Below are 19225 nucleotides of genomic sequence, written 5' to 3' on the forward strand. Positions count from 1 at the left end.
TGATAAGACAGGCTGCTGTGCCTCAGCTCTTTCTTCAGCAGTGTCTGTTCTTCATTGCTGGCTGCAGGAGGGAGAGGGGGACCCCAGAGCAAGGGGTCTGCACTTCCTGCAGCCTGGAGGACTTTGACAGCCTGGGCAGGGGGAGCAAAACCAGGCTGCCCTCTCCCCAGAACCAGAACTTGACTCACTGCTGCTGTGGCATAAAACATCCCTGGTGCAGAAGCAAGGTGGTGACAGCCAGGGCAGTCAGAGCACCAGGGTGAGTCAGAGCTGTCCCTCAGCCGGGCCATCCGTGTCCATTGCAGGTTCTGTGGAGAGCCTGTCTCACACGACCTCGTCCCCACAGCCCTCGCCGGCCGCCTCCACGCACGCCTCCCGCATCGCCGACCCCTCCTTCTCAGTCGAGCACGCTGCTGCTGATGCTGCCGCCGAGGAGACCCCCAGCGAGTCTGGGTCTGTCTTCCTCCCTGACTACCTCTTCCTGTCCAACTGCGAGTCGGGCAAGCTCAGCCACAACAGGTGAGTCTGGGCTCTGCCTCGTGTGTCAGGCTGCAGCCCCCCTCTGTCTGTCCGGGCATGAAACTGGGGCACACAGCCCCAGGGAGCCCTGCCACTCAAGGCTGGCTCCCAAACACAACAGGGGACCACCAGCCTAATCCAATTTACAGGGTGCTTTTCATAGCCCAGATTAGTGATTGAGCATCATATAGTTGGTCCTGTCCCTTTCCAAGGTGGGTGGCTGAGGATCTGACACACAGCCTCCCCCCAGACACCTGCTGGTGCCCAAGGTGCTCCACAAAGTGCCCCAGCCTCCAGTCCTGCTCAGAGGGGAGGGACAGATCTTGTCCCAAACTGTGTGGTTGGGCTTTTTTGTTTGCTGTGTTCTTACAGCCAGGAGAAAAGGAAAGCTCGGGTTCTGACCTCTGTCTCCTTGCAGGTGTGACAGCTGGTCAAATTCAGACAGATCTCTGGAGCAAACATCATCAGACGATGTTTTTGTTGACTCCTTGCAATCCCAGCCCTCCTTGTACCTTGTACAGCCAACCAGCGCTGGCGCCGTGCACCAGGTCGGAGCCCCAGCGGCAAATCCCAGCATGGTGTCCAGGAACACAGACATTAGCGGGCCATCCAGTGACTTTTCCTCCTCTTCCCCACTGCTGGGGACGCCGCTGACACCGACGTTTCAGATGGACAAGGGCCAGAAGGCGCTGCCCTACGGCGTGACGCAGCTGGACGTGCTGTCCAACACGCCGCCGCCGCGGCCGCCCAAGCCCACGCACTTCTCAGACAGGAGGGGAGAGGAGCTGGGCGCCCTGCAGAACGGGCACGCGGGCGTCTGCCGCGCTCAGGTCGCTCTGGTGCCCAGAAGGATCTCCTTGTCCAGCTTGGACAACATGAGGAACTGGAAAGGTGAGTATGGCCCCCAGGGGCAGAAGCCCAGCGGGGAGGCCGGTTGTCCAGGATAGCTCACGGAGGGTCCAGGATCGCCCAGCGGGGGGTTCAGGCAGTCCAGGCAGCTATAGTGATTTGCAGCTCAGCTCTTTAGTGATTTCAGCTCTTTTAGCATGCCTGGGGCCGTCACCCTGGGTATAGCCGCAGCAGACGCAGAGAGAGAGGAGCAGCGCTGTATGGGTTCCGCAGGGTTCTTTTATTGGGGTCTCCGCGAAGGGTCCAGGGACAGCTCTCCTCTGCCGAACCGGGCAGGGCTAGGGGTTTTTATACCTTACAGGGGGATTGAAAACTGTCCAATAGTAAGGGTCAGGGGAAAAAGTGGCCTATGAGTCTACAGAGAGATAACAGGGTCCGAAAGGCGGAAGAGGGGTCTTCTAAAATCCTTAGTCATGCTGACTTTGGTATTTCCTAGCTCAGGCTTCTGTTCGCCAGGGCCTTGCAGGCCTTGTGCCTGCTACAACTCCACTTTCTGTATTTAGAAAAAAGGCGTTCCCTATGGTTCTCTTAAAACAGTGGACAAGGCATGAGAACATAAGTAACACGATGACAATTACAAGAAAAATCCACAACATTCCCTTAACCAAAGATGCAACCCATCCCGTTAATCCCCATTGACCGAAGAGATCATTGACCCAGTCTGGGGTCTGTTCTACTTTTAAGTCCTTCACAAGTCCCTTCAGTTTCTGGATGTTGGCGTGGATGGATTCCGAGCGTGAAGAAAGATTGAAGCAGCACATCCCTTCGAAGTCCTCGCAGCCATGTCCGTGGGCAAGCAGCAGGAAGTCAATCGCTGCTCGATTTTGGAGGGAGGCATGTCTTGTGGTTTCTTCTTCCTTTAAGAGATCACTCAGGGCAGCAGAAGTAGCGTTAGCTTGCTTACTGAGCCAGCACCCAAGGTGATTTATGTCACCCAGGGCCTTAGCTGCAGCTACCCATGGTAGGAATATAGAGACCGCTATCTTTTTAGGTTTGTTCCAATCGTATAATTTGGGATCGCAATTTTCATCAAATGCTGTGTAGGACCTTTTGTGGCGTTTTAACTCGCTCTCTTTTTTCCAATTGTGCAACAAGGTGATATTTGGAGTAAGGGTGGAAAGTTTTCCTAGGGTACAGGGACCTCCCTGGAGTCGGGAGGGGATCCCAGCCCATACTCTGTCACCACAGATGAGAAACGTTCCCTTGGGTAGAATTTTGGGATGGAGAGAGGACACAGAGATCACACGAGCAGTGTAATTACACCAATCGTGAGGGTTGTAGGCTTTGTTAATTGGTGATATGTCTTTTCGGTATGTGTTTTTGTTCAGATCAATTTCAGGCAAATTATTCTTTGGACGTCTAAAGTAAAATTTGACACAGAAGGTGGCCTTAGAGGACCCCAATAGATCCAATTCTTGAGGTTCCTCAAGAGCATTGGGCAGTATTTTTGTCCACTGGTCCCAAGTTTCTACCTGGTGGGGTCTCTTACCTGTGGTGCGGAGAAGCTCTGAATTATAGGCGGGCCAATCATCGGCTACATAAGGAATTCCTACTAGACATGTGGAAAGTGGGTTATCAACGCTCCCCATGGATAAGCACATGTTATCCTGTTTTAATGTTCTTGCTAAGGTTACCCAGACATTATGGCTCGGCTGTGGGCCGATCCAACCGACGGCACATGGCACGGTGAGGAACATCTAGGCAGCAGTGAGGACAGCGCCAACGGAGATATTTTTCATCTTTGGGCAGGAGTGGGGCTTCTGATAGGGAATATAAGCAAAATTTGTTATTTTTATGGTAGGAGGGGAGGGTTAGGGTTCCTTTCTTGTTCCTTTCCTCTGTTCCTTCCACCTCCCCCCTTTTATTTTTAGGTTTTTTACTGTTTTTTTTGTTTGTTTTTTTTTTCTATGGTGCTAAGGGTGGGGGAGTGGGTAAAAGTTAGAGGCTTTTGGTAAGGGTAGATAAAAGGGATAATAGGGTTTCTTAGGGTAAAAAGGGTAATAACATCTAATTCAGAGAACAGTTTTGTTTTCAGGCTGTGCCTGGCCTAGGGCTTGATGCCACAGAATGTTGTTCAGCTTTCTGGTTTGTCTGCTGCTGTGTGATGGGACAGTCGTCTCCTCCACTTGTGGATGTTTGGCGACGTCTTCGTCTCCAGGCCGAGCTGGTCTGGTTTTGAGGAGGTCTCGTGTTTGACTCAGGAGGATTCTTGTCACTGCTTGTGGAAGTGGTATTTGCAGTGCCTAGGTATGGTTTTATGTTTTTCCCTGGGTACCATCTTGGACCAGATGGTAGCAGAACACACGCGTATCCTCTTCCCCACGTGATGAGTTCGAAAGGTCCTGAGACTTTATGTGTTTCTGGGTCCTTCACCAGCACAGGTGGTTTCTCTGTGAGCTTTGCTTGGGTGGTATTTGCAAAGTGGCGAAGTATTGGTGGATCAGGCTCTGAGGTTGTACAGTTCAGGAAGTTGATGACATAGAGAGCCTTGCAAAGTCTTTCAACTGGAGAAGTGATTTTTGTTCCTCTCTGTTGCTGATTGAGGACTCTTTTGAGAGTTTGGTGTGTCCTTTCCACGATGGATTGTCCTGTGGGGTTTGCAGGTATACCTGTCTTGTGTTGTATTCCCCACTCACTGAAGAACTCTTTTAACTTACGAGAGGTATAGGCAGGTCCATTGTCTGTTTTGATCTCCTTTGGTACTCCCAGGGTTGCAAATGCGAGGAGAAAATGTTTTATGGTGTGCTGCGCAGTTTCTCCTGTATGTGTTGATGCAAATACTGCTCCTGAGAATGTATCAACCGATACATGCACGTACTTTGACCTTCCAAAAGGTGCAAAGTGGGTTACATCTGTCTGCCACAGCTGGCAGCTGTTTAAACCTCGGGGATTGACTCCCGTCCCCATAGATGGTATCTGGTAGTTTTGACAGTTCGGGCATGTGGCAACAATAGCTTTTGCCTGATCTTTTGAAAGCTTGAACATTCTGATAAGGGCAGGCACATTTTGATGAAAAAATGAGTGTGACAACTTCGCCTGGGCAAAGATGTTAGGGACATTAGCAGTCTCTATTGCCATGGCTAAGGTGTCTGCTTTCCTGTTCCCTTCTGCAATGAAACCTGGGAGGTCAGTGTGTGACCTCACATGCATTATATAGTAAGGTTGTTTTCTGTGGGAAATTAAACGTGTTAATGTAGAAATCAATTGGTATAACTTTGGATTGGAAACCTCTTTGAGAAGAGCATGTTCTGCTCTCATAGCTATGCCAGCAACATAAGCTGAATCTGTGACCAGATTAAAAGGTTCGTCTTTGAATTTCTCAAAGGCTCTGACAACAGCTGCTAACTCTGCAATCTGTGGAGATCCCTCCACTATTTTTATGTCAGATTCCCAATTTTGGGTTTTAGGGTCCCTCCATGTCATTACCGACTTGTGGGATGACCCTGAGCCATCTGTAAAGACGGTTAGAGCTTTGAGAGGTGTCCTACTTTGGACTAATTTTGGAGTCAGATGAAATGTCACGTCACGATTAAAAAGCTTATGTTTTGGGATATGCACTGAAATTTGGCCTGTATAGCTATCTAAGGCATACTGGAGACTCTCATTGGTCTGGAGCAAATGTTCCAGATCCCCAGTGGTCATTGGCAAATATATGCATGTGAACTCACACCCTGCAAGGGAACGGAGGCGAGTTCTAGCCTTTTTTATTAAATGTGCCATAATTTCTTGGAAGGTGGTAATGGTTTTTGTGGGTTGGTTATTTGTAAAGATCCACTCCAGGATTAGTAAAGGGTCTCGAAGTTGAGTGTCCCATTGGAAAATCAGTCCATAGAACCTAGGTGCTTTTCCCAGAATGACGAACTGGAAAGGCAGGCTGGGCTCGAAACGATGGGCTTTGCGTGAAGACAGGGCTTCCTGGACCTTGGTGATGGCATCTCGGGCCTCTGGTGTTAGAGTGCATGGAGAGTCCAGATTCTCCTTGCCCCGAAGAAGGCTGAACAGTGGAGCGAGGTCCTCTGTTGTAATTCCTAGCAGTGGACGTACCCAGTTGATGGATCCGCACAGACTGTGTAAGTCTCTCAGGGTTTTTGGGTCGTCTCGGATGGCGAGCTGCTGGGGTACGATGGTCCGTTCCCGGATCTGGAGTCCAAGGTAAGTCCATGGATTGGTGTACTGTATTTTGTCCTCACGGATCTCAAATCCTGCCTTTTCTATGGTTTCAATAGTCCTTTTAACCGCTTTGTCCAAGTATGTTTTTTCTGGTGCACAGACCAGGATATCGTCCATATAGTGATGGATGATCGCATTTGGGAATAGGTTCCGAACAGGAGACAGGATGTGAGCAACATACCACTGGCATATACTCGGACTGCACTTTAGTCCTTGTGGAAGAAAACACCAATGATATCTCTTGAGTGGAGCCTCTCTGTTAAGAGAGGGAACGGAGAAGGCAAACCGTGGAGCGTCCTGGGGATGCAGCGGGATGCTGAAGAAACAGTCTTTAATGTCAATGATAGCAAGTGTCCAGTCTCTAGGCAGCATCGGTGGTGAGGGCAGGCCAGGCTGAAGGGGACCCATGTCCTCGATGACCTCGTTGATTTTGCGAAGATCGTGGAGGAGCCTCCACCTGTCAGTTCCAGGCTTTTGTAGTACGAAGACTGGAGAATTCCAAGGGCTGGTGGTCTCTACGATGTGGCCTTTGGCGAGCTGTTCATCCACAAGGGCATGTAGTGCGCGCAGTTTGACTTTAGAAAGGGGCCACTGCTCGATCCAGATCGGGTCATGGCATTTCCAGGTGAGACGAGGAGTGTCTGGCAGTGCGCGCTCCTCAGTGGCCCCAATTAGAAATCCGGACTGGGAATACGTAGGGAGGCTCCCCACTGACATAAAATGTCCCGTCCATACAAGGTGATGGGGGCCCTTACCACAAATGGGCGGATGGTAGCCAACTTGCCTTCAGGCCCTTCGACGAGGATGTTGTTCTTGCTCCGCATGGAAACTGTAGCTCCACCGATCCCTGTGATCATGCCTGCCACAGGTTGTAGCTCCCAGTGAGCTGGCCATTCAGAGCGGGCGATGATGGTCACGTCTGCACCGGTATCCAGCATCCCTGGTAGGTGGAACTTCTCTCCTCTGCAGGTAAGACCGCACTCGATGACAGGCTTACTCGGTCCCACAACTTGTATCCACATTGCTGTGGGGTTGAGAGGAAGCTGTTCCCTGTGATTCTTAGGGAGTAGAAAGGCCTGTGCGAATGGGGTACCCTTTGGAAGAAAATATGGTAAGTCTGTGCAGTACACCTGGACAAAGATTTCTTGTCCCGGGTGCACTGTTTGTACTTCTGGAACAACAAATATTTCCTTTGGGCTATGGAGAGAATCACCTATAATTAGGATGTTAGAAGGACCTCCTTTTGGTCCACGTTTGCCTGTGGGAACACGATAAACATTGTCATTTTTAAAGTCAATGGACAGTGCAGTTACCAGCTGACGGCGCGTTCCCTTTGGTATTGCTCCGTGTGTTGGATCCTCCTCATGTGGTCTGGAATCTCCTGGGATGGTGCGTGACTGGGTCTGGATGGCCTTTGATTTGATGTCCTTGCGTGGGGCCCCACCACGCTCCGATGGAAGTTTCCCGGACGCGGCTGATAGTACTGCTGATTCTGGGGCCTTTGGTAGAAATTGCGAGGGTACCTGGTAGGTGACCTCTCTGGACAGTCCTTTATAAAATGTCCAAAATCTCCGCAGTGGTAGCAGCGGACCTGGTCTTTAGAAGCTATTACTGCATATGCACTAGAAACTCCTTCTGCAACACCCTTAGTAACTGCTTGGGCCACTGTGTCGTCAGTGGACAGGTGACGTGTGCAGCTTTCCAGCATTTGCTCTATGGTAGGCTCTGTGTCCATGGGTAAGGCTCTCAGAATTATTTTACATTTGTCATTTGCATTACTCATGGCAAGTTTACACAACAGTTCTTTTCTTGCCTCTGTGCTCTCTATTTGTTTTTCCAGAGCATCCTTAATTCTATCCACAAATTTGATAAAGCTTTCATCTATTCCTTGTTTGATAGTAGAAAAATATTGGGTAGGGGTAGAATCATCTGGGGTGAGAAATAAAGAGGTTTTTGCTGCTATAGCCACGTCTTGTAATGTTGCCTTAGGTAAAGTATCAGCTTGGTCAGAGGGTTTCTGCAAATCCCCTTCACCAGCCAGCTGTTCGAGTGTAAAATTTGGCTTATCAGCATCTGCAGCATAGTTATCTGATAATGTTTTTAATTGCTTTTTCCAATGCCTTTCCCAAAGCATGTACTCGGCGGGAGAGAGGAGGCACTGGGCAATATTTTTAATATCGTGGGGTACCAGAACATGTGCTGAGAACGTAGCTTCTAGGAAATTTCTAAAAATATGTGAACTTCTACCATGTTCTGTGGCTGTATTTCTTAATTGCACAAGTTCTTTATTTGTAATAGGTTCCCATGTCTTTCTATTAGTGGCACCTCCTTTTTTCCCCTTCTTATATTCTACTGGAAAGGCAGTAATTCTCTGAGCTAATTGCCAGTCCCCTGCCTGTGTGGCTTCCATTTTTATTTTTGCCCAAGGATCAACATATTCTATTTCCAAATCAGAATCGCTGTCACTGCTGTCATCAGATGACGAGAAGTGAGAGCTATCAGGCCTTGCCTTATGTTTCTTATAGCTGGCTGTAGCTGCATTTGGCAGAGGTGCCTGTGGCTGGGCAGGGTATAAGGCAGCACATGGCAGGACGTGGCTACACGTGGCACATGGCGGGGTGGCCGTGCAATGCGTGATACAGCATGCACAGGACTGGGGGGCGTGGGGAGGGGGGGCAGAACTGAGGGAAGTCTGGGGGGTCCCGACCGGGGGCTGCGGAGCGTGGGTATGGGGTTGCGCAGCGAGGGTATGGGGGCAGGGGGGGTGCGGGATGGAAGGGGCGGCGGGACTGGAAGAGGGTGCGGCGGGTACAATTCCGGCGGCAGGCAAAAGCGCGGTGGTGGGGGGGGGCGCGGGTACGCAGGCGGGCTGATCCCCTGCCGCAGCAGGGACGGTGCCGGGGGCAGGGAAAGGCGCGATGGTAGCGGGGGGGGCGAGAGCGGGGGAGGGAGTGGGGGCGGGCGCGGCAGGGACAGGAGGGACGGCAAGGGGGGTGGGGGTGGCCCCAGTAGGGTCGGGGGGAGCAGGGGGAGGGGTGGGGTTTGGGTCAGTCCCGGCGGGAACTGGCGCAGATGCTCTCGGAGATAACACAGAGCAAGGAGGCGCGCAGGATGTGGCTCCCGAGGGGAAGGCGGGGGGGAAGAGGGGGTGGGCAGGGGCCGTGGGCGCCCTGGGGTCGGGTGGTTGCGGCGCAGATGGCGGGACCCTAGGACCCAGAGGAATGCTGGATTCCAGGGTGGAGGGGGTGTTATCTCCTCCATTAGCATTTGAAATAGGCGCTTCTGTTAAGTGAGATAAGAACTTTTCGTTTCGTTCGACAGAAGTTAGCCCTGAAGCTAAAATCTTTTTGTTAGTTTTTTCTACAGCTTTAGTGATAGCGTGGAACATCGGTAAAAACTGAGTTACAGAAAAGTCTTGGTTAGTTTGAAACTTATATATCGTGGTCCCAATTGTATCCCAAAAGGAGTCTAAGGTAATAGTCTGTGTATTAGTATCTGGGAAGTGGCAGAGAATCCATTTTATAAAACGTTTCAGGTTAGTTTTTGAAAGGTTACCTTTAGAAAAAGAAAAGTTGTTAGAAGATAGGATTTCTAGGATTAGGGAATATAAATCTCTCTCGTTCTGGGATCGTTTACTAAGCTTTGATCCCATTTTTCAGTTCCCGCCAGCAGAAAAAAAGAGAAAAAAAAAGAAAAAACCCAAAAAAAAAGGACCCAAGGAAAAAATATTTTTTGCGCGCAAGAGAGGCTGTGTTAAACTTACACTTTTCAGCCTGTTGTGGGTCAAAGTTCTGCTGGGGGTCGTCTGCTCATCAGCCTCCGCGAACACTCGCGTGCCCAGGTGTCGTTGTTGCGGGTCGGCTGACGTCCTGTCCAGAAGAGTCCTTCTAAAACGAAGAGCTTCTCCTTCCAGGATCTCTGGCGAGCGGAGGCAGTGACAATTTCACGAAGAAATGCTGCTCCTCTGAAATGCCAGGTCCGGCATTCAGTTCCGCGGCCAGGCTATCACGGCGGTTCAGATGTCGGCCCAGGGGCCCCCCGCTGTTCGGGCGTCGGCTCTGTTCGGAGCGCCAGCTATGGCCCCCAGGGGCAGAAGCCCAGCGGGGAGGCCGGTTGTCCAGGATAGCTCACGGAGGGTCCAGGATCGCCCAGCGGGGGGTTCAGGCAGTCCAGGCAGCTATAGTGATTTGCAGCTCAGCTCTTTAGTGATTTCAGCTCTTTTAGCATGCCTGGGGCCGTCACCCTGGGTATAGCCGCAGCAGACGCAGAGAGAGAGGAGCAGCGCTGTATGGGTTCCGCAGGGTTCTTTTATTGGGGTCTCCGCGAAGGGTCCAGGGACAGCTCTCCTCTGCCGAACCGGGCAGGGCTAGGGGTTTTTATACCTTACAGGGGGATTGAAAACTGTCCAATAGTAAGGGTCAGGGGAAAAAGTGGCCTATGAGTCTACAGAGAGATAACAGGGTCCGAAAGGCGGAAGAGGGGTCTTCTAAAATCCTTAGTCATGCTGACTTTGGTATTTCCTAGCTCAGGCTTCTGTTCGCCAGGGCCTTGCAGGCCTTGTGCCTGCTACAGGTGAGTGCACTTCCAAGAGCCAGCAAAGAAGCACCAGTGTGAGGGATGGAGCTGCCCACACCCACAGAGTGGTTTTGACTTCCTGTTGTGCCTCTCTGTCCTCCCCTCTGTGAAGTCTTAGACCACCCAATGCTGCTTTCACATGAACTAGCAATAGGATTCAGTCCCTTAGGTTTGCCCCTGCTGTGTAGAAGCCTCTCAGTATGTGTACAGATGGGCAGCAGTTTGATTCCTTCAGGGTGCCTCATGCCTTGCTAATTTTCCCCCTTCCTTCTCAGAACAGACAGCAGTAGAAAAACCAAAATGAGAAGTCAGCCACTGAATTGGGCAATGCCAGACTCTGTTCATACAGGTCAAAATGTGTGCTTGCATGTGGGAAATGCCTCTGGAGCTGTGCTGCTTTGCTACACCCAGTCTGTTCTGTGAGAGCTGCGTGTCTTTTCACAGCTTAGAGTAAAGACCAGGAAGTCAGGGAGACGCTGGGGATGGGATGTAATCCTGGTTGAACCAGGGACTCTGCATGTCCTTGAACAAATCCCGTTCTGTCCTTGCACTTCAGTCAGGGCAGTCTGAAAACCTGCTGCTGCAGAGCAAAGCAAGGCTGCAAAGCAAACTCTACTCTGAGCTGAGCTGGCTTTTCCGCTTGCTCCTGAAACACCGTCGTCACAAACAGGAATAACAGTCAAAACCCAGAACATCATGGTGTAAAAAACCAGCATATGCAGGGTGAGAAGACTTTATTACGTGGAGCCACAGAACAGAAGGAGGCAGCTGGAATACCTGGGTGGAAATCAATAAGTATATTGTAGTGACGTGAAAACCTTCATTTTTGATGAGGAAAAAAGTGCAGGTTTTTAAGGGCAAGCATCCTTTAGACTCCTGCAGTTTGAATGACCAGACAATGTGCGGGGCTGTTAGATCTTGCTCTTAAAGCTCAGAAGCTAAAGCTAAGCATGGTCGTCAGTGTACAGACAATTCTTGGAAGGTTTCTAGAGAAACGCCCATCAGTGGAACTGCTGTTCTTAATTATCAGCTACATTTGGTTGCTCCCTGAGAGGTGCTGCTCTTGCTTCTGCATGTGTGCTGCTCCAGTGAAGCTGGTTCATGATCCTCCAACCCAATTTACACCAAAACGTCTCTAAGAGGATTAAGTGGCCAAATCACGTTGTGCTGCTGTGCTGCAGGGTTGTCTCTGCCTGATGGGGGCAGCAATGAATTAATAAGTGCTGCCACTTTTTCTTACCCTAAGTGTAGCTGAAACCATTTGGAGGGTTAAACTCTGAATTAAAATGTGTTTAACAAGAATGATCAGAAAAATAAAGAGGCAGGAAGCAACAGTTCCTCACCAGCTTCCCGAGTGAGTGTTATAACTCAAGTTATTAACTTAATTTTTTGCCCTGCTAACCTGCAAAAGGTGCACAGATGTAATTAGCCCAAGGAGAAAGCAGCACGAGCTAGTGGAAGTGCCATGAAGGAGGATGAGCAGTGAGGCACCTGTATCCTGGCACCTGCCACAGCCTCAGTGTCTTTTTGCCATAATAAATAAATGTAGCTGTCCCAGGACAGTGACCGTGTCTATCTGAATATGTATCTGCACCAACAGAATTGCTTTGTTCTTGTTTAGCCTTTTTGGCTGGTACCACCAAAAATGCCCCCAGTTGCAGTACTGACATCTCTACCCTAAGAGCAGGGAATGGATTGACATGGTTGCAGGGATTTGAGGCATTCCCACAGAAAAGCCATTTTCTGCACAGAAAATCCCTTTTCAGAAAAGGTTGTAAGCATCTCCTACAGCTGATCTTCTATGTGCTGAATGCTGGACTTCAGGGGTTTTTGGCTTTCTCTTGGAAAATAAAATTGACCTATACCAAGACCAAGGCCCACCTGCACAAGGAGACTGGTGATTGTCTCCATGATCTGTCTGTTCATTCCCCATCACCTTGAGCCCCTTGCACCACATCAGCACTTCTGGATGACAAAGCAAAGAATTTTTCTCCATTAAGTTCCCCCATGCACCACTTTCTGTACAGTAACAATTGTTTCCCTGGCACCTTAAAAGGCTCCTAAATAAATATCCAAGAAATAATATTATCTATAATAGCCCCTTTTCATATAATTTCCCCAGTTTGACAGATGAGAAAACAGAACAAGTAGAGCAGAAGCTGCATTTAAATTTGTGCTTACTTGCTCCCACTCCAGCCTTTTTCCCCAACTGCTTGTGTTACAGGAAGCATAAGTTGCAGCTGGATTATACATGAACAGGTTCCTTGGTTTCATCATGCTTAAAATAGATGTAATCACTCTTGAAATTCTGCTGAGCCTTAAGTGTCATTGTATTTCCTCATTTAGGAGTTATGGAATGTCTATAAAACTCTAATTATTTTAGAGCCATATGTTTGACTCCAGAATTATCTCTGTAAGGTTGCACTGCCTTATCCCATTTTTAATCACTTTTTTTCCCTTGCAGCAGACACGGAAGGCAGTTCCCTAAGAAGTCGAGATAAGAGGCTTAGCTTGAATTTGGTAAGTACTCTGTTTGCACAAATTTAAAACACTGCCACAAACTTCAGAGTGAATCATTTCACATCCTGATGCTCAATCATTCCTCTCCTCTGTTCAGCAGAAGAATTTAAAAAGTGGAAAAAGTGCCTAGCTTTGGGCAACTTCAGTGCTGGCTGCTTGGTGGCTTCAGTCAGCTTTTGAGAGAAGAGGGAGGGAGAGGCCTCAATACTGAGCACCCCATTTTTAAAGCAGGTGAAGCTGGGTCTGTTATGACAAGGGTTCCCAGTAGCCTCAAGAATTAAACTGTTGACCAAGAACACCAGAGCAAATGGCTTATTCCTTGAAAAGAGGGTCTAAAGAAGCCTATCACTCTGTGGTCCTGAGGGATATCACTTCTTTATGACACTGGAAAATGTCTGCTGTCACAGTGCCTGCGATTGAAGGCTCTATCAGTCCACAGCTTCCTCCCTCAGCCTGTGACAAACACAGTTCTAAGCAGCACCATCTCACATCACATAGCCAGTCTTCAGCCTGGGGCTGGATGTTGTCTTCTGTGGGAGATCCTTTGCTCGTGGTGGGCAACTTATATTTTTCTCCTTTTTGAAAGCTTTCAAGGGTTGTAATCACTCCCTCTCACCACTCAGCCAGCACTAACCTGCACTAAGTGATTTTCTAAAGCTAATTCTCAGAGATCAGAAGTGAGTTGTAGGTCTGTGTCTGCTCTCTCAGCTTCCACGTTTTGCCAAAGTCTTGTTCATCAGGTGCTCTCCTTTCAGACTTTATTTTTTTGTATTCAGGATCCTCCCTCATTTTATAGGTCAGAATTACTGCTGCGAGAGGCAAGTGCAGCCTCGCTGAAGTTGGAGGATTTAACCAATAAAGCCACCAGTCAGTTTGGTTCTAGTTTCCAGCAGTTCTCGTGAAGCTCAGAGCTGGAGCCTTCATCTGAACTCATGCCTTTGTCTCTTGTCCATCCCGTGCCTCTCGGAGCAGTCCTGGCTCGGCTCGGGTGTGTTCCCAGCTCACAGCAGCCCCGGGCCGTGCACTGACGGAGCCCTTTCTCTCTCTCTCTGCTGTGCCGCAGCCGTGCCGCTTCTCCCCGCTGTACTCTGCGGACAGCTCCGAGGACAGCTACGTGCCCATGCGCCCCAGCACCTCGCCCTCCGCGCCCGCCGCCGACTGCTCCCCCGACGGCTACATCCCCATGAGCCCCGGCTCCGCCACCTTCACCTTCCCCGCCGCCAGCACTGAAAAACTCACCAGCCCCTTGCCTGAGCTTCCCTCCGACGTGGAGCCCCCTCCGGTGAACCGGGACCTCAAGCCTCGTAGGAAGTGTAAGCCCAGACCTGAAGTCCAAAGCCTGGGGATCCTGATGGTGGGGACGCGGGTGACCTCCTTTGATGGTGTCCTTGGCATGTCTTAAAGCAATTCTCCCTCTAGAGGATGGGTTGAAATGCTGCGTGGGTGACTCACAGCACTGTAGCCTAGGATGTGCTTGCAGGGTGGTTTGTGAGTGGAGGAAGAGCTTCCACGGCTGCTTCTGCAGTCCCAGCCCAGGTGGCCATGTAAGAACAGTGCCTGGCTTTCACTGTGACTGCAAACAGCCCAAAGGACCTAGCCTGGCAGAGACAGCAGACTAAATCCTCCACTCTGAGGTACATGTGCTCCTGTCTCACCAGCTCCCCAACCTGCCAGGAATGGGACATCCAAACACTCAAATACTCAAACTTGATGTGTTGGCTGTGGTTAAACCTTTGTTGGGTAGGCACTTGGTTTAATCAGGAATTTTCTGCAGATGCTTTTGCTGGTGGTAATTTTCCACTCCTGGTTTTCATGGCACGTCCAAAATCTGGATTGCACTTCTAGAGAATATACTGGGGACAAAATTCAGGTTTGAAGTGGAGAAATTACCTAAACCTAGCCTATAATAAAGCTCTTAGGGTTGCAGGGCCACAGGGTTACTCAGAAATTGGTTCAGGCAGTGCTACTGTAAAGTGGGGACAGACATTTAGACCATTGCCATGAAGAAAAGCAAACTCATATCCTTTCTTAAAGGGTCTTGAGAATGGTGGGCACACGTACAGAGTGGTGACAGGGATGGCCCTGATCCCCATGTATAGGGCCTCTTTGTTTAGAACAGAATCCAAAACCTGTTATAACCTGTAGGCTGAACCAGCATCTCTAAGGCAGCATATGCAGAGCATATTTGGGGCAAGTGTTGGGTTGGCCTTTGGTCTCTTTATGCCCACTGTATTTATTCTGTTATTTTAGGGTGATTGGAGGACTTTGCTTTCCAGCACTGACCAAAGAGGTCATTTGTTACTGATTTCCTTCTTGGTTATGTTCTGTGAAATACTCTGTTAGTTTCTTTCTGTTAATACAAAACTGCATTTTTCTAAACAGTCTGTACTGTACTGAAAACATAGTTCCTTTTGTTCTTTCTTACAGCACGACCACCTCCTCTGGACTTGAGGAACCTCTCCACAATCCGGGAGCATGCTGCCGTGACCAGGATGTGGACTGTGCCTTAGTAAGTCAACAAGAAACCTGCCATTCCAATCTTCTGAGCATTAGCATGGAATAGAGTTAAAAAAACCTTATCCCATCCCACAAGAAAGATACCTGGCAAAGCCCACAAACATAAATTCCCCAAGGTTCCTTTCAGTATCCCCCAGGCTTTTGCTGTCTCTGAAAAGCAGGGCTCCCTTTCACAATGGGCAGCTCCACAGAATTCAGTGTTGTGATTTGAAGGTTCCTTTTAACCTGGAGCTGGTCTGCACTCTGGTGTGGCTGCTGCAATGCCTAAAAGCTTGGCATGCCTAAACTATGATAGAGCCATCTTTGCTCCTTAAAATAATTATAGCAAAGTAGAACCAGATGAGATAAAGAGCTCCCTGAATTTCTAGACTGGGTGCAGAATTCTGCAGTGCCACAGAGCAGTCCAGACTTGAACTTTTGGCATGACCTTTTGTCACTAGAAATTAGTCGTCGGTAAAATAAATGCTTTTGATCCCAAAGCCCAGGTAGTATGAACAGATTATACTGTTGGGCTCCAAGGGCAGCAGAAGACTCATCTTCAGGGAACTTGTGAGCAGGGGAGGACTTCAGCCTGCTGGCTGGGGGGATTTTGGCACAAAAAAAAAAAAGCAGCTGTGCTGAAGTGTGCATGCAAAAGCCAGAAATTCCATTCAACCTCCTCTGCACACCCCGAGCACTCCAGAAAATGTGGGGTTTTGCTGGCATGAGTGCCAGACAGGGCATTTCCACTCCCCCATTTCAGGCTGTCATGTGAAGGGCAAAAAAAGACACAAGATGAGCAGTTTCTCATTTGCAGAGCCCTCTCTCACATCCAGTTCAAGGCTGGTTAAGCCCCTTGGCACTGCCTGTTAGGGAAAGCCAATTCCCTGCCTCCCAAGCACCCCTGCCAGAGCACTGAGGTTAATCAGTGCTGACACAGTGCAGAGTCCTGAAGGATAATGAGCTTAGAGTGAGTTTGCATGTTTTACACTAACAAAAATAAAAAAGAAGTTATGCCTGAAACTAATACAGCAAAAGGAATTATGCTGTTCATGCACAGAAGCCATCTAATTTCCCATTAACCAAGCCCCATTGTGCTTGCCTGTGTTAATTTATTCACCATGCACCTCTGAGTGTTGTGTTCATGGGAGAGATTTCCTTGTGCAAGAGCTGAGTCACAGCCATCTCCACAGCACGGGTGGCAGGTGTTGACACTGTGTGCAAAACCAGACTGAGTTCCTTTGCATGTACCTCCAGCAGCTGATTAATTCACATCAGTCTCCAAAACGTGGATACCTGCACAGCCAAGTAACTGCCCCCATCATTACCCAAATGAATGATAGCTCTGTGGCCCTTGGTAGAGAATTGCTTCAATGTTTTACAGTTTCTGTTGTACCAGATAGCAAACTTTCATAAATCCCAGAGAAAAAAATCAACCAAATCAGTCAGCAATATAGCTGACTATTTCTAGAACTAAGGAGTGGCTTTGGACATCCTCTCCATAAAGGCTGCAGCCTTAGTGTGAGTTTATTCACCATATGGACTGTGTCAGGCTTTGGCTTCATTTCAGTGCATCTGTAAGATGCTTCCTTAACCTCTCCTGTGTTTTTCTTCATAGCAATCGAATGAGCTTTATCTCACCAGAAAGAGACAGTATTAATTCAGCAAGAATATTTGCCAATTCAGTTTCCGGAGAAGAGGAAGAAAGTTACATTCATATGGTAATGTCATTTTCACACAGCCATCCTTTGCTTTATTCTGCTCTGTTACATTGATGGAGAATGCAGAAGTTTGTTTTCTAAGAAAAAAAACGTTGAGGAGGTTTGTCCTTTGCCTTCTGGTTTGTTTCTTTCTTTTTTCAAATGATTAAATGGTTTTAAACCAAAGACACTGGGACCAATTTACAGAGAGATAAGGGAAGCCCTTTTCCTGCTCTGCAGAACTCAGCTGTTCGCCCACGAATGTTGCTGAACAGTTCCAAGAGATCACAGGGATCAGCCATATTTACATGAGAACTCATTAAGACAAAAGAAAATTAAATCTTTTCACCTTTTAAAAGTGTGCCTTGCAAAATCTCCTAGGAAATAACAGAAAGCCGTTAGTGCACTTCCTAAAGAAACACACCAAATATTGTGCAGAAACAGAACTCCTATTAAAGTCTCATTGCTTCTGCTTTGGCTGGTGGCACTAACCCCACTTCCCATCCCATGAAAGAAGAACATCTGGCTTTGTGGCTTCCTTTTTTTCATTTGCTCTTTAGCCATATCTTGCAAAAGACCAGAATCTTGTTTTACTTTGAATTTTAGGTGGAAATGGATCTCAAATCCATTCATCTGAGCCAATGTCTACAGATCTGCTCCATAGCCAAAGCCTGGTACCAGTAGCTATAAAAATATATTGCAAAACTGACCACAGTCTCCATTAACCATAGTTTCAAATTTTAACCCACATCTCTACCAGACTGAAATCTGCTCAAGAGGGCAGTTCCAGTTGTAACCATTCCCTATTTGGTTTTTCTAGTCTAGGAAAACCTGACATGTATTTGTGGTTATTTGTGATTTTATGAGAATTAATTTTCAGTTTCTAGATTTGAACTGAATTTTCACAATTTCTTCAAATTCACTGAATGACGATGTTTTAAGTGGGCACCTCTGCAAATCTGAGTGTTCTGAGGGCTTGGATTGAGAAGCTGGGCACAAATTCTTCTTGATAAAACTGAGTGTAAATCAGCCTGTTTTGTTTGTTTTGCCAGAATTATCAGAAGAAAAAGGGTCTCATGGTTTCTTTATGCTATCCCACAATTATCAGTGTTATACTGTGGTTAGTAACCAAATGCACCCTTGGCTTAGAAAATTATGTGGGCCCTGACTGTTCTCATTCACATTCTGCCAGGCAAATCTCCCAAATCCCAGTTGTGATCCTGTTTCCTTCTAGGATCATGTTTTTAGAGCATTAAAAGTTTTTCTTCTTTCCTGACAGGAACACAGACAGGCCACCTCTCCATACAGTGGTGCTTTTCCATGGACAAGGAAATCTAACCTTGATTACTTAGCACTGGATTTTAACTCTGCTTCCCCATCCCCTGTGCAGAAGGTATGAGTCATCTGAAAAACCCTGCAGCCTCCTGCCTTTTTGTCTGCTGGGAGGAAATCCAGACCCAGGATTGCATTCTGTTAGGTGCCCTGAGTGCCATGATGAAGCCAGTCGTGTTTCCAGCTGACTGTATTTGTGTCAGGCCCAAGATTGATAAGATAAAAGCATGATGAGGGTGCTGACAGGATGTCCTTAGTGTGGCTCATAGGGATGCTGCTAACACAAGCTTGGCACAGGGTATGACACTGCTCTGGGAAGTGCAGCCATGAGGGCTTGTGGGCAAGCTTGCAGGATCTCTGCATGCTCCTTCATTTTCATCAAGTCTCCACAAAGCCTTTCCTGCTAGTTTTCCCAAAAATCTCTTTGCAGTAACAAGTTTGCAGCCCACGATAAATTCATGGGGTAAAACTTTACCATCTCTTACAATCTGGCAAAAAGTGCATCTTTATTCTTGCACCACCAAAACCATTTCAATTTCTTTTGCAATGCTGAGAAAATACATTCCTTGTTCCAAAGAACTTCTAACCTGCCCAGGTGGTGGGTTCACTGCAAAGCAATGAACTGTTGTTAGTTTGGATCATTTTATGTCCTGTGTATCATTTTCCCCATGAGCCAATACTCCCAGATGCAAAAGACTCAAGACTCTTAAGCTTTCTTATTTAAACCCTCCCTGTTTGTAAAATCAGTTGGGTTATCCCTGCAGCAGGATCACTCAGATGAGGAGAGAATGTTTATCTGCATGGACACAGCCAGTACAGCATGTTTCCCTTGCTTGCTGTGCTGGGCTGAGTGACAGGGTGACAGATGGATAATTATAGCTAAAGCAGGCTGTAAAGCAGTGCTTTTGTCAGCTGATGTCACTGTGAGCTTCAAGGTGAAGTGAAGCAATCAAGGAGTGAGGGAAAGGAAAAACAGAAAATCAAGCTAAGTTTTATTAGCACCC

The 19225-nt window shown here is 48.2% G+C and overlaps 1 protein-coding gene across 3 annotated transcripts in view; it reads left to right on the plus strand.

The window, feature by feature from the left end:
• The window catches only part of GAB3 (GRB2 associated binding protein 3), a 71699-nt gene that overhangs the window by 48010 nt on the left and 4464 nt on the right, over positions 1-19225 (plus strand). For 2 of the 3 annotated variants that reach the window (XM_064426824.1, XM_064426826.1), the window contains exons 3-9: positions 306-519; positions 938-1410; positions 12638-12693; positions 13757-14006; positions 15121-15202; positions 16808-16910; positions 18169-18282. In XM_064426824.1, the coding sequence (XP_064282894.1) occupies positions 306-519; positions 938-1410; positions 12638-12693; positions 13757-14006; positions 15121-15202; positions 16808-16910; positions 18169-18282 (1292 nt within the window). The remainder of the gene's footprint in view (positions 1-305; positions 520-937; positions 1411-12637; positions 12694-13756; positions 14007-15120; positions 15203-16807; positions 16911-18168; positions 18283-19225) is intronic. The other variant, XM_064426825.1, reaches the window with a different exon arrangement.

This window comes from Passer domesticus, chromosome 7 (assembly GCF_036417665.1).
Source record: "Passer domesticus isolate bPasDom1 chromosome 7, bPasDom1.hap1, whole genome shotgun sequence".
Lineage (NCBI taxonomy): Eukaryota > Metazoa > Chordata > Aves > Passeriformes > Passeridae > Passer > Passer domesticus.